General features: G+C 53.3%; 1 protein-coding gene and 1 pseudogene across 1 annotated transcript; one reads left to right on the forward strand and one right to left on the reverse strand.

Moving 5' to 3' along the window:
* Positions 1-80: 80 nt before the first annotated feature.
* IRF7 (interferon regulatory factor 7) lies at positions 81-5,069 on the forward strand. The gene is made up of 11 exons (XM_063398261.1): positions 81-353; positions 441-603; positions 834-996; positions 1,078-1,160; positions 1,318-1,363; positions 1,466-1,570; positions 1,644-1,913; positions 2,062-2,187; positions 2,317-2,697; positions 2,849-2,967; positions 3,655-5,069. The coding sequence occupies exons 1-11, from the start codon at positions 331-333 to the stop codon at positions 3,799-3,801; spliced, it is 1,626 nt and encodes a 541-aa protein (XP_063254331.1). The 5' UTR covers positions 81-330; the 3' UTR covers positions 3,802-5,069.
* LOC134551469 (uncharacterized) lies at positions 4,533-11,613 on the reverse strand (annotated as a pseudogene).
* Between the last annotated feature and the right edge of the window lie 1,929 nt (positions 11,614-13,542).

The following is a 13,542-nucleotide window of genomic DNA, read 5'->3' on the forward strand; positions in this document are numbered from 1 at the left end:
TCCGGTTCTATAACTTATAATTATACTGTTTATTTTATAATTTATTTTAATTATTGATGATCTGGGGAGGCGGTGCGCGGGGCTGCGCAGGGGCATCCCGGGGCCGGAGCATCCCCCGGGCGCTCCCGGGAGCGGCGACACCGCCCCGCCGCGGGAGCGCCGGCTCTTTTACTTTCGGAACGGACACGTGATTTTCAGGAAAAGGCGAGGGGCGGATAAGGGATCGCTCAGGAGGCCCGCCCCCGTGCTCCAGTCACCGCCCGGCCCGGCTCGGCACGGCTCGGCCCGGCACGGCCCGGCACGGCACGGCGGCTCTGCGGACCCGGCCCCATGGCAGCGCCGGTGAAGGAGGGGTAAGCGGCGCCCAGCACTCCCGGGCCGCCCCGGGCCGCCGTGTCCGGGTGGCCCCGGTTCCCCCGGTGACGGCCCCGCGCCCGCAGGGAAGCGCAGAAGCTGCGGTTCGGACAGTGGCTGCTGAGCGCCATCAACAGCGGGAGGTACCCGGGGCTGCGCTGGATCGACTCTGCCCGCACCACCTTCCGCGTCCCCTGGAAGCACAACGCCAGGAAGGACATCACCAGCAGTGACCTGGAGGTCTTCAAGGTGGGTGGGATGAGTGTCACCAGCAGCGACGTGGAGATCCTCATGGGGGCGGGGTGGGGGTCGCCAGCAGCAGCCTCGGGGTCTTCAAGGTGTGTGGGATAGGATGGGGACCAGCAGCAAGCTGAGGTCTTCAAGGTGGGAGCTGGGAAGGTCGGGGAAGAGCAGTCATCCCTGGAAACCTGCATGTTCATGGAGCCAGGGACCCCGTGCTCACCTGCCCGCACCCCCAGGCCTGGGCAAAGGTCAGTGGACGGTATGAGGAGGGCGCTGAGGACCCGGCCAAGTGGAAGACCAACTTTCGCTGTGCCCTGAGCAGCACCCACCTGTTCAAGCTGGAACAGGACCATTCCAAGCGTGGTGATGACCCCCACAAGGTCTTCTCCATTGTCTCAGGTGAGCCTTGCCCCATGGAGGGGCTGTATTGGGTGGGGTGGGCAATCTAAGGACCTCCCATTCTTGGTGCTCTCCTTTTAGCCAACCTCCAGCACAGCAAGGTGGGAGATTCCAGCATCCGGAACCCTGGGGTGGACCAGCAGGCACCACAACAGCAGCTGCAGGTAGCCGGGTGGGCACAGTAGGCCAAGGGGTGTCCCTGCTGCCACTTCACAAGCATTGCTCCCAAGCTGCAGCCCACACCTGGCCAAAATGTGGGCTGGGGGAGGGTGGGTGCCTGGCAACCACAGCAGTAAGGTCCCATTCTCCTTCCCTTTCCAGCTGGAGCTCCACCCCCAAGACATGGCCTCAGCAATTGCTGTCCCAGGTAAGCACTAGTCCCACAATCTTTTTTTTTTGGGGAGGACACTCAGCTGGCTCGGCTGGCACTGTGGCTGTGAGACATCCTACCCACTGTGCTCCCCTTTAGGAAGCACCGACTCCATACAGCTCTCGGTTCTGGCAGACCTGCTGCAGCAGTGTGGCATCTCTCCCCATGACCCGGACTCGCTGGACCCATCCTGGGTGCCCACAGGTGAGACCAGCTCTGCTCGCGGGGTGCAGAGTGGGGGACTGCCTGTGGGAGTGACCCCAGCACCTTCCCACAGGTGATTTCCCTGCAGGAGACACTTCCCACCAGGACACCCTGCTGCAGCCTCAGCAGGACGCCCTGCTGCAGCCTCAACAGGACGCCCTGCTGCAGCCTCAGCAGGACGCCCTGCTCCAGCCTCAGCAGGATGCCCTGCTCCAGCCTTACACAGACACTGGCCAGAATGGCTGCTTCCCTCCCACGACATTCCCACAGTGGATGCCCACGGTGGAGCAGCCTGCCTTGGACACCTACCAACCATCGGGCCTCATGCCACCAGAGGAGACAGGTGGGTGCCGTGGGGCAGGATGTGGCCCTGGCTCTGGGAATGCCACAGTGGGGTGGGAAGAGGCCGGGGTGGTGCCACGGGCACCCATGCCAAAGCAGCCCCCAGCCTGTGGCACGGTGATGCTGATGCTGCTCCTCTCCCGCTGCAGGGGCCGTGCCGCCGCCGGGCCACCTGACGGAGGGCACGGTGCCCGTGCAGTACATGGCAGAGGGGACGCTGTTCATGCCCATCGCCAGCCCTGTGCCACAGCCACAGCCTCTGGTGGATAACACGGGTGAGGGTTATTAATTATTAACAGCCGTAAGTTATTATTACGATTATTAACAGTAAATATGCTTGGGGAGTGCTTCGGGGAGGGGGACCAGCTTTGGAAGATGAGGCTGCTGATCATTTCCTGGTGCAGATGACTTCCTCTCCATCCTGGATGTCACCATCTACTACCGGGGCAGGGAGTTCCACCGGGAGGTGGTGGGCAGCAGCCGCTGCCTGCTGACGTACCAGCCGCGCAGTCTGCCGGCGGCGCGGTGCCCCTGGCACATGGTGCACTTCCCCAGCCCTGCCGGCCTGGCCGACAGCAAGCAGCGCCGCATGACCGAGGAGCTGCTGGGCAGCGTGGGGCTGCAGCTCGAGCAGCGCGCCTACAAGGTCTTCGCCACCCGCTGGGAGAAGTGCAAGGTGTTCTGGGCCTTGTCCCAGCAGCTCGAGGGCGTGGAGGAGCCTCCACCCAACCTGCTCTTCCGAGACCAGGAAACGCCCATCTTTGACTTCAATGAGTTTTGCGCAGGTGGGTAGGGGTGCCGTGTAGTTCCCTGTGTGTTGTGTGCCGTCCAGCCTGGTTTGGGAGCCAGCCCCAGGATGTTGCAAACATCCAAACCCCCCTAGCCCCTCCGTTCCCCCAGGCTCACCCCAAAAATGAGCCCTGTTTTGCCTCACAGAGCTGAGGGACTTCCGCAGCGGCCAAAGGCGGCGATCCCCTGACTTCACTATCTACCTCTGCTTTGGGCAGGCCTTCTCCAAGGCCAGGTCTAAGGAGTCCAAGCTCATCCTGGTCAAGGTGCAGTAGCCAAAACCTACCCCTATCCCATTGCTGCCCAGGGAAGGGGAGAGGTTCATGGAGGGTGGGGGATCTGGGACTTGGGGTGCCTGAGGAGGGGGACCCTTGAGGTCGAGTTGAGTGGGAGATGGAGGCTCTGGGAGCCTGAAGAGGGACCCTTGGTGACAGAGGCAGGGGGGATTCTGGGTGCCCAGGGATGGGGACTCAGGTGATGGAGTTTCCTTAGGGACTCGGCAAGGGCAGCCTCAGGGTTCAGGGGAGGCAAGTGCTTGACTGCTCAAGAAGGGAGGCCCTCAGTGTGCAGTGGAGATGGGAATTTGGGAGCCCTCAGGATCTGGGGCAGATGGACATCTGGATACCCAAGGAGGGGGTACCTTGGGGACTGAGCAAGGTGGGGGAATTGAGTGACAGGAGAGGGATACCCTTGGAGGCATGTGGGACTGCATGACTAGGGAGGGAACCCTTAGGGACCAGGGAAAGCATGGGGCAAGGGTGGGCCAGAGGACACTCCACGTCTGGGTGGGATGGTGTGGAAGGCTGCTGCCCAAGGACAGAGACCCTCAGGGGTTGGGGGAGACAAAGGGTGCCCCAGACATCTCCTCCCTGCACTCCAGGAGGACAGGGCCATGCAGGTTGTTGCAGCCATTTCAGGCAGCTGCCCCTAACCCCGATGTTCTGCCGCTGCAGCTGGTGCCCAAGTTCTGCGAGTACTACTACGAGCAGGTGCTGCAGGAGGGAGCCTCCTCCCTCAACAGCCGCAGCATCAGCCTGCAGCTCTCCGACTCCTTCGACCTCATGGAGCTCATCGAGCAGTACAACATGCAGCTGGGCTGACCCTGCTCCCCGTGGCCCTGGCACAGCCAGCAGCACCACTGGGCATCCCAGGCTCTGCAGAGCAGCACCCCCAGCCAAAGGACAGCTTCACTGACCAGTCCTGGAGCTCACACATAGCTTTTTGCTTCTGTCAGCCTCTAGTGCATGTTTTTGTGGAGTGGGTTAATTTACAGATTTATTTTCTTAATTTTCCCAAGGTAAAATATATGTATAAAGAAATGTAGTTCTCTCTTGCTGGTGTTGCCTGGGTATCTGCCTCTGCTATCAGTCTGAAATCTTCACCACCCTCTTCTTCCCCCAAAACCACAGGGGTCCATGCCCAGCCTTGTCTCAGCAACATCCCTGCTGGCAGGGGCAGGCTGGTATCAGCTTTATCAGTGCCTTCTTCCCCTTAAATTTGAGTAGATGAGATGACTTCCCAGTGGGAAGGGATGCATTTATCAATGCATTTATTTCCATGCATTAAGGCTACAAACATTACTTGAAAGCAGAATATGTTGCGGGCAGCTTGGCTTGGGCTAAACAAAAGTAATTCTTCGTTGAGCACTGGCCCGGAGTTACTGGAGGTGTTCTGGAAAAATAAGGCAGTAACTACAACATTGTGAAAAATGTGAAATGATTAATTCATGTTCTTATGGTTAATGATAAATTGAAAACTATAAAAACTGTATATATATGTGTGTTGTATGAAAGTATAAGTTTCAGGATACCTTGTAACATTTTGTTAAACCAAATTATGAAAAGGCAGGCACCACCCCAGAAGCTCACATTCAGAAATAGACAAAAGCTTCACGGGAAAACCGGCAGTCTCCTCGAGCACCGGGAGGAGACCCATCAAGATGAGGCGGCAGAAACATCAACACCCCCAGCCGACACCCTCACCGAGCATCAAGCATCATCATCCATATCTCGACCATTAATCAGCCAGGAAATCTGCCGAAACCAGAAATTAACACCTTACCTGAGAGAGGGGACTCTTTTCAGCTGAGCCGGAGACACCCATGAATTTGAATAGCTAGCTTGGACACAAAGGGGAAAATGAGGAAATATTGCCAAGGGCAGAATAAAGTGTATATAAACCGAGCCCCGAACTGGGCAAATTTGTGAACTGAAGGGGAGGCAGCAGATGGCCAGGTTCTGTGTCTCGAGGTTCACCCTTGGCATTTTCCCGGGAAAAAGACTGTCAAGTATCTGTGCTGTTGGTGGGTTTATCGAAATTCTGTAACTCAAACTTTTGTTAATAAACCAAATTATTATTTTAATTGGAATATTGTATTGGCATTTATAGCAAACATGAACCACCAGACTGCCAGCTCAGAGGTGCGGAGGGGGTGGCATCTCAGGGAGGAGTGTGGGAACCAGAGAGCTGCCTGAAGATGGGGTGTGCCCTCCCCAGGCTGCAAGCAACTGCACCCCCGCATTTCAGGAGCCTGGCCATCCCTGTTGGTCCCTCCCTGCAAGGGGAGGTGGCAGTGTCCTTACCTGCCTAGTGACCTGGGTGCTGCTGGGACCAAAGGTGATAGTCCTGTGGCTTGTCATGCAATAATGACAGAGGCAGAGCTAAAGAGAGACATGGGGTTGGGAGTCAGAAAATATGGATCTTACCTGTCCTTTCTGATGGCTTTCTGCAGCACAGCTCCAAGTAGCTGTCGGCCCTCTGGTTATTCTCTTTGTTGCCATTGCATACAAGCAGGCAGGTCACCTTGGCCACCCAGTGCGTGGAATAGAAGGAGCAAGCTTTCACCAGGAACCTGCAAGGAGATTGCCCATGGCTTTCACCACTTCTCTCCTAGCTTATCCCTAATGCTGTGAGATAGCGCAGCAAATGGACTTGAAAATATGAACCGAGTTTCAGTAAGAACAGGCAAAAAATGAGGACCTTCCCCTACTTAAAGCTTAAGCAGCAGGAGCAGCCTCTTACACCAAGAGATCCTTCCAGCGCTGGCCATCTTGTCCTGGTTGTGTCTGGGATGGAGTTCATTTTCTTCCTAGTAGCTGGTACGGTGCTATGCTTTGGATTTAGGACGAGAATGATGTGGATAACACACTGATGTTTTAAGTGCTGCTGAGTGGGGCTTACACCAAGTCAAAGATTTTTCAGATTCTCAGGCTGCCCTGCCAGTGAGGGGTCTGGGAATGCACAAGAATCTGGAAGGAGACAGCCAGGACAGCTGACCCCAAATGAGCAAAGGGTTATCCCATACCCAGTGGCATCACTCTCAGCATATAAACCTGGGGGAGAGCTGGCTGGGGGACCATTGCTTGGGAACAGGCTGGACATGGTTTGGTTAGTGCTGAGCAATTGTTTTTCATTTGCATTGCCTGTCCTTGGGTTTTATTTCTCTCTTTGCTGATTTCCTTTTCATTACAATATTATTATTGTTATTACTGTTATTATAATTTATTTCAACTATTTAATCTTTATCTCTAATCTTTAATCTTTAACCTTTAATCTCTAATCTTTATCTCAATCCATGAGTTTTCGCACTTTTCTGATTCTCTCCCTAATCCCGCTGGGGGAGTGTGAGCGAGTGGCTCGGTGGTGTTTGGTTGTCAGTTGGGGTTTGACCACAACACCATCAGATAAAACTCTAGACACAAGTCCAGAAAACCAGGAGTACTTCCAAAAACTGGTACAGCTGCAACACCCACAGAAAGTAGAACATTCTTGAGTGAGACTGAGACCTCTGCCTGCCTAGGTGGGCACAGATTAGCCAAACACCCCCTCAAGATGAAAGGTGAAGCAGAAGGAGCGTGGCCTTTGCTCACCTCCAGGCAGTGAATGTCACAAGGGGTCCACCCAGGGCCCACACGTGTGTGGCACCCTGGTATCCTGACTCCCAGCCTCAGGCCTCTGCAGATACAGTCTCAACAGGCAGGGCTTGCCGAGAGCCATGCTGGCACCGGACCGAGCAAGCTCAATCCCACAACCTCACTGATGGCTGGAAACCAGTGCTTACCTCTGGAGGAAGCCCTCAGGTCTTTCGGGTGAGAAATGTGAGGCACAGATATGGAGCTCCTTGGGGTGATCTCCTCCTCAGATCTCAGACACTTCCTCTGTCTGGTGCACATAGGTTGGGAACAAGGGCTTGCCTTGGCTCCGTGTGTTCTCCCACAGCTTCCCAGGCACAAACTCCCTGGCCTGTGAGTTGAGTCCTTCAGTGTTCTTCACCTCCAAGCAGAGCTCAAAGTGCTCCAGGAGGCTGAAGAGGTTCCCTCCCCCTCTGTGAGGCCTGTGTCCCATGATTTCCTCAGACATCCCACATGCCTTCCGAGCAGAGCTGGTGCTTCACCAAGGCACGCACAGCCTGGTGGCACAGCGCTGCCTTTGACCCGAAGGCCCACACCAGCTGGCTCTGTCTCTGATGGTGCCATGTTCCCCTGTCAGCATCTCCACGGAGATGCTCTCGAGCTGCTGGACGAGGTGGAGCTGCATGGGAAGGGAAGGAGAGATGATGTGGCAGTGAGAGAAGCCCAGCAAAGCTGCAGAACTTGGGCTCTACAGAGATGGTCCTGATCCCCACACTGACCTTGAACATCGTTATTAAAAATGCAGGCTGGAGAAAGGTGGTACTTTTCGAGTGCTTGATTTCCCCACACCACATGACAAGCCTGATGCGGTGCAGGTACCACAGGATGTCCTGGAGGAGTTCCCTGCCCAGGCTGGCCAGGTTCTCACGCTGGGAGAGTTTGCTCAGCAGGTACTGGAGGTCCATCATGCCTAAATGGAGATGCAGGAACTCAGCATGCATCTATCAGACACAGCATTCCGGGGCAGTTGCTTCAGAGAGCCAACATACACCAGCAGCATCCCACGTCACCTATTCCATCCCTGGGGAAGTAACTGGGATCAGAGTGATGCTTGGTGACTGTGACCAAAAATGTTCTGCCTCTCCTCAGCTGTCCAACTGCGACCCTGAAGCTCCCACAGCCCTGCCTTGCTTCAGCAGTGGCAACAGCCTGTCAGGACTTTCTGAAAAACGAGGCTAACACTAGGGGTTTTTTCATTATTTTTTGAGGAAGCGGGTTTGTTTCCAGCCAGAAAACCTCAGATTGCCAGTTAAACCTCAGACTGTCATTCAGCAATGCAGAAAGACAGGCAATAAAATCTGGCTTATCCCTACAAAAGAAAAGCATTTGCTCCTTGTTCTCTAACCCTACAGTGGCCAGAGATGTCACTGGGAACTGGTGGTGTTCTTACCTGCTTTAGGTGTATAAGCAAGGGGCTGGAGCTGCCTGCTAGTCCTGCTAAGTCACAGGACACATGGAAAAAGGGTCTAGGGAAGAGTAGGAGCCATTAAATAGTTAGCAGGATGTAGATTTGAAAACTGCATAGTTGCATTAAAGCTGTGAAGCTCCTTCCTGAAAGATGTTTTTAATTGCTTATACAGGGAAAAGGGGAGAAAGAAAAACATCACTGGAAAGCAAGAAACCAGACAAGGTGTCCTCCTCAGGAGTGCTCAGCGTTAACACTGCAAGGCCTTCAGCAGAGACCCCACTGCCACACAAACAGGGCCAGAAGGTGCAGCAAGCACTGGAGAGCCCATCCCTAGTTCAGGAAAGCACTGGAGAGAGCCTGTCCCAGGCCCAGGACAGAAGCTCCTCTCAGAAAGGTGTGGCAGGGGTGACAGAGCACTCACCATGGTCTGCCATCTCCTCACTGTGCAGTATCCACGATGGCAGCTTCCAGCTGCCTGCAGATGGGTGGCAGCACCCAGACAGCCTCAGGGAAGAGCTCCTCATTCTTCTCATGCTTCAAAATAGCGGCCTTGAGCTGATGTCACGGTGACCCGTGCAGCTGGCTGACAGCAGCTAAGCTCAAGATCTGGAAAAGAGCAAGCACACACCTGACAAAAACACACCTGGAGGAGTTTTCTAGCCTGAGAGGTAAAGCAAGGACCTAATGCCCACGAGGTCCCCCAGGGTGAGACACACCACTGGCCCAGCTTCAGAGGGCACTCCTTCACACCTCTGTTCTGCAGCAGTTCCTGAAAATCACCTGGTGATGGTAAAAGATCCCTCACACTCCTCCTCAGGCACATGCTACAAGCCACAGGAGATGTCCATCACCTACCAGGAACAAGGCTCCTGCAGGTCACAGCCTGGGGTGACGCTGTCCACCCCAGCCTGGGGAGGGCTGCAGTAGTGGCCTGATTAGCACCAGATCACCTTGGCCAGTAGCACAATGGGCTGCCAGAGATAGCAGGGTGACCTCAGCCAGCCAGAACCCAGGATAATCTCAGCCCTAGGGTTAAGGTGCAGTGCTCCATCTCTTTCAGCCTCTCCCACTGGTCCACGTTAAACTTTGTCTCCTCACCGCCCTCCAGGTTGTCTATGAAGTGAGTGAGGTTGCTTTTTCTCTCTGCCAGCATGGCTGTGATCCTGGCCATGATGTCATGTGTCTTCTCTGCTGCCTCCTGCTCCTGGCAGCAGTCCACATGGGTTCCCACAGGAAGCACCACCAAGTTTGGGACTCACATGGACAGGCTGTTGATCCAGAAACCAACGAGCTCCTTGAAAGTTTTGTTGTTAGTTTGGTACCTGGGGAGGGAGAAGAAGAAAATCCCAAATTCACATCTCACCCTCTCGATCTCCAGCCAGCTTCCACCAGCACAGGCCTGACCACACGCTCTGGGCTGTCCCAGGAGCTCACTGGACAAGAGCTCAGGTCTCAGAAGCTGACGTGGGCTGTACCCAAGCTCACCTTTAGCTCCCCATCCTTAAGCTGTGAGGTGTAGCAGAGTCAAACCCTTCTGTAATGAGAGCATCCCCCTGTAGCCCCAAACCCAAGCCTGATGCTCCCTCCATGTTCAGGGAACACCACAGGATACAGGAGGGATCACAGGGATTTGCTTCTTGCAGAAATCAAGTCCATTTAGATGGGGTTCAGTTGTCACATAAGGAGTGGATGCTTATTCAACCCCTCCAAACAGAGGCCTTTGGCAAGGTGATGACAGAGCTGGTGGATTAAAAGGCTGATTTGCAAAAAGGGGGAGAGCCAGCTATGCCAATGGTGAGAAGACCAGGCCTCAAGGTCCAAGGGAAATGGAGTGAATTTGTGCAGTGCAGTTTCCCCAGCTCCTTTTCAGTTTCCCCATTCTACCTGGAATCCAAACCAGCTCAGTACTCACATGTGAAGATTGATGATGAGTGCTGGTGGGGTGATGAACATGGTGAGTCATGTAGTATTCCAGCTGGCCAGCAAAGTCCCAGAGAAATGGGAAAAGAAGTCCAAAGAGAAATGTGAAGTCCTCGATCTGGAACTCACTGTTCTCTGTCCCAACTGTCTGCTCTTCCTTGGGCAGCAGTTTGGATTGCCCTTGCTTCAGGCTTCTGCTGATGGTGGACTTCCCTGACAGTGAGGCCTCAGGAACGTGGTCTTGACTCTCTTGTCCTGCTGCCCCAAACCGTGCTGAAGTTGGTTGAAGTAATTCTGGATCTGCTGAATGCCCCCAGCACACACTTCACTGGGCAGCTCCCAGAGGAGGTTCCCACTGGCCTTAAACATTTTCAGGGATCTTCCAGGGATTGTCCCTGGAAGAGCTCCTTGGGGAGCTGGTGAAGGGCATCAATCTGCACATGAACTCCTGTAAGCGTGCCAGCTGCAGGACAGGCTGCGGGAAGGTCCAGAACAGGTTGTTGGAGATGCTGAGGTACTGGAGGCTGCCTCGACAAGCTGCCAGGTCCCTGGGGAGGGCACAGAGACAGCTGTTGCTCAGCTGCAGGTGTTTAAGCCTGGGGAGATGGGAGAAAACCCCTCCAGGATGATCCAGATTTGATTCTGATTCAGCTCAAGCCTCTCCAAACACGCCAGGCTCTGGACTTCATTGGGAAAGTCCACACAAACTCATTCTTGAGCAGTATCAGATTCTTGAGGTTGCAAAGCATAGAAATGCCAGTGGTGCTCCTGAGCTTGCTCCTGTTGAGGTCAAGGCTCTCCAGCATGGAATTGCTCGGGACTGTGGGAGGGAGCACATGCAGCCCCTGCTAGAGAGATTCACTCCATGCAATCCTCACCTGGACACATGGGACACGGAAGGTGGTTAAGAGAGGTTAAGAGACTTTGACCCTTCGGAATTGCAGACCATTTTTTCGTGGGTGTTTTTTTTTTTTTTTTTTTTTTTTTTTTGCATGACTTTGGGAAAATTTTGGCCAGCAAGGAAAAGCAGAGGAGCTGGTTGAACAGTGCAGCCACAATTACTGCTTGAACAGCTCTTTTGTCCTTTCAAGAGAGGAACTGAAGCTGAGGATCTTGGCTGGGACTGAAGATGCAGGGACAGTTCCCACCAGATGTTGACCTGTATCCCAAGTGTCACATGAACAGATCTGCTCTCATGCTTTGAACCCTACAGGAATTCCAGCCACAGATGCATCTACCCCAAAACTGGGAGTTTTCTAACCCCAGCAGTGGCTGGAGGGGCAGAGCCTATGCCAGGACAGCTGCTCCCCAAATAACTCCTTCAGCCCACTCGCAGCTCTTGACCACAGCTACGGGGATGCACTGAGGCCAGGGCCAGTGAGTTCAGACACTTCCTCTTTCACATCCTGCCCCTCCAGATGACGCTGTGATTCCCTGCAGGGATGTTCCCAGCCCTGGGAGACTGGGGAAATAACATAGGCACGGTGGGGTTCCCCAAAGGACAGGGCACACAGGCAGGGACTCAGTGATAGCTGAGAGTGTCCCCAAACAGATGGCATTTAGAGAAGAGAGATTTGCAGGTGAGGAGAGCACCAGCAGAATGGGAATCACATGATACCAGAGCAAAGCATAGTTACATTTACTTTCCTCTCCCTTGTTTCACTTCCTCCCATGATGCCAAACACGGCATCCTCTTATGCAATGCACCCTAATCAGGACTGACGCATCACCATTTCTCAGCATCACCACGGAAATGTGGGACATGCTCCAAGCCCAGCAGGAAAGCAAGCCTTCACCCTCTCCCAAATGCCCAGTCTCTCCCTCTGGGACAACCCAAAGAACTCCCACCCCACTGAGCCAGAGAAGCAAAGAGCTCTTTGGCTCTGTGCTGGGCCATGCCCCTGCAGCGTGGCACCAGCTGGATCCTCCAGGCGCTCACCTCCCCCTTTCATTTCCTTCTCTTGTGTTGCTCCTGCCTCCCTGACCTCTGCCAGGGAACCCCACCCTCTCTTTCTCCATCCAACCTCAGAGCAGCTCTCAAGAACCTGAGCACCTCTGGCCAGATGGCAGGGACAAGAATATGTCCCAAAAATAGTACTGGAGGTCACCTTTGAGACAAATATGGTGGCAGAGTAGGTCCCGAGTCAAATTCCTGGTGCAGCATCCCTCCCTGCCTGTGCTGAACGAGCCTTTGGCATCACCAAAGTCTTTAGTGGTCTTTCACTCCTGTGCAAAAGAGGTTATACTGTTACCAAACTACAGCATGTATTGAATAAATAAGATTTCTTTCCTTACACAGGTAGCAGCATCTGATTTATCTACAAGGGTCAACTAGAAAGGGAGGAAAAAAGTAAGCAAGTAGTATGCACAGTATACTAGGAAACCTGTTTTCTAGAACCTGCCAGAAGAGGCATTTTGAGGCATGTTTCTCACTGCCTTTCCCAGAAGGCAGCTTACAACTTGGTAATTCAATTTTAATGGCAGACAGAAAGAACCAGTATTCCTGTTCATGTGAATTCAGCAGAAAGCATGTGCAGAAGGTGTAGTTTTTGGTCTCAGCACTCCTCAGGCAATGGCACGTGCAGAGGTAACAAATTTAACAGGCCTCGCAGTGCAGGCACTCCAAATACACCCTGGAACAGGCTCTTATCTTTATTGCCACTTCAAGGGTAACATTAAACAAGAATTTAAAGCAGTGAAACAGTCAAAGGAATGAAACAGACTGATGCTGCCTTCCTGGTAAATGGTGTAGTTGCTTCTATTATTTGGTCAAGCCTTGTTTTTCACACTACCTACCCCTTTTCACTCTGTATACAGACAGGTTATGGCAAAATTGCTCCTCTGAGATATTCAGAGGTGTCCAATTTCCAGCCTAAGTGTATGCACAACTAGATCACATTCTCTCATTCTTGTGCCAACAGTGCCAATAAAGTTTCTGAATCTTTATTTCGCCAAGAAATCTATCAGCAGTGTTTGTATTTACCACCCCACACCCATGTTCTGCGAATGTATTCCAGCTCCATGTTTAGCCTGAAAACTGAAAACTCTGCCAACTGTTCTTCTGCAGCCAGTGCTGGGTCTTTTCCAAAAATCTGCAAAGCAACTCCAAAGTTATCACTTCCTTATCATCCATCCAGGCTGCACTTCCACAGAGGAAGCATACAGGACCAAGGAAGATGAACTCCAAAATGCTCAGGATTCATCCATAAACACTCCTCTAGCACAGTGAGTGATGGGAGTGAAGCACTGTGCCAGCCCACACACCAGTGGTATATAGGCTTGTTTTGTTTAAGTAGTGAAAAAAAATAAACTCTCCAAACCAGTTTCCAAAAGGGAAAATCGGTTTCTGAGTTGTAACTTACTGGTTTGCTCTTCCATTCCTCTGTGAAACATCTCCTGCCTAGCAGGGTTTGAAGGGGAATGATTCAAGTCAGGTTCAAGGGTGCTGATATCATTCAAGGGCCTGTTTCAGATGGCCACTTAAAAGACCTCTCTGCAGTACCTGCAGGGAGGGAGCTTTGCTAAAGCAATCGGGATGAAGTCAGAATATGTGCTGGACTCCTTTGATTTTTGATAGGCAGACCAGTTGCCCTGCAGAGGAG

Source organism: Prinia subflava, chromosome 5 (assembly GCF_021018805.1).
Source record: "Prinia subflava isolate CZ2003 ecotype Zambia chromosome 5, Cam_Psub_1.2, whole genome shotgun sequence".
Classification (NCBI taxonomy): domain Eukaryota; kingdom Metazoa; phylum Chordata; class Aves; order Passeriformes; family Cisticolidae; genus Prinia; species Prinia subflava.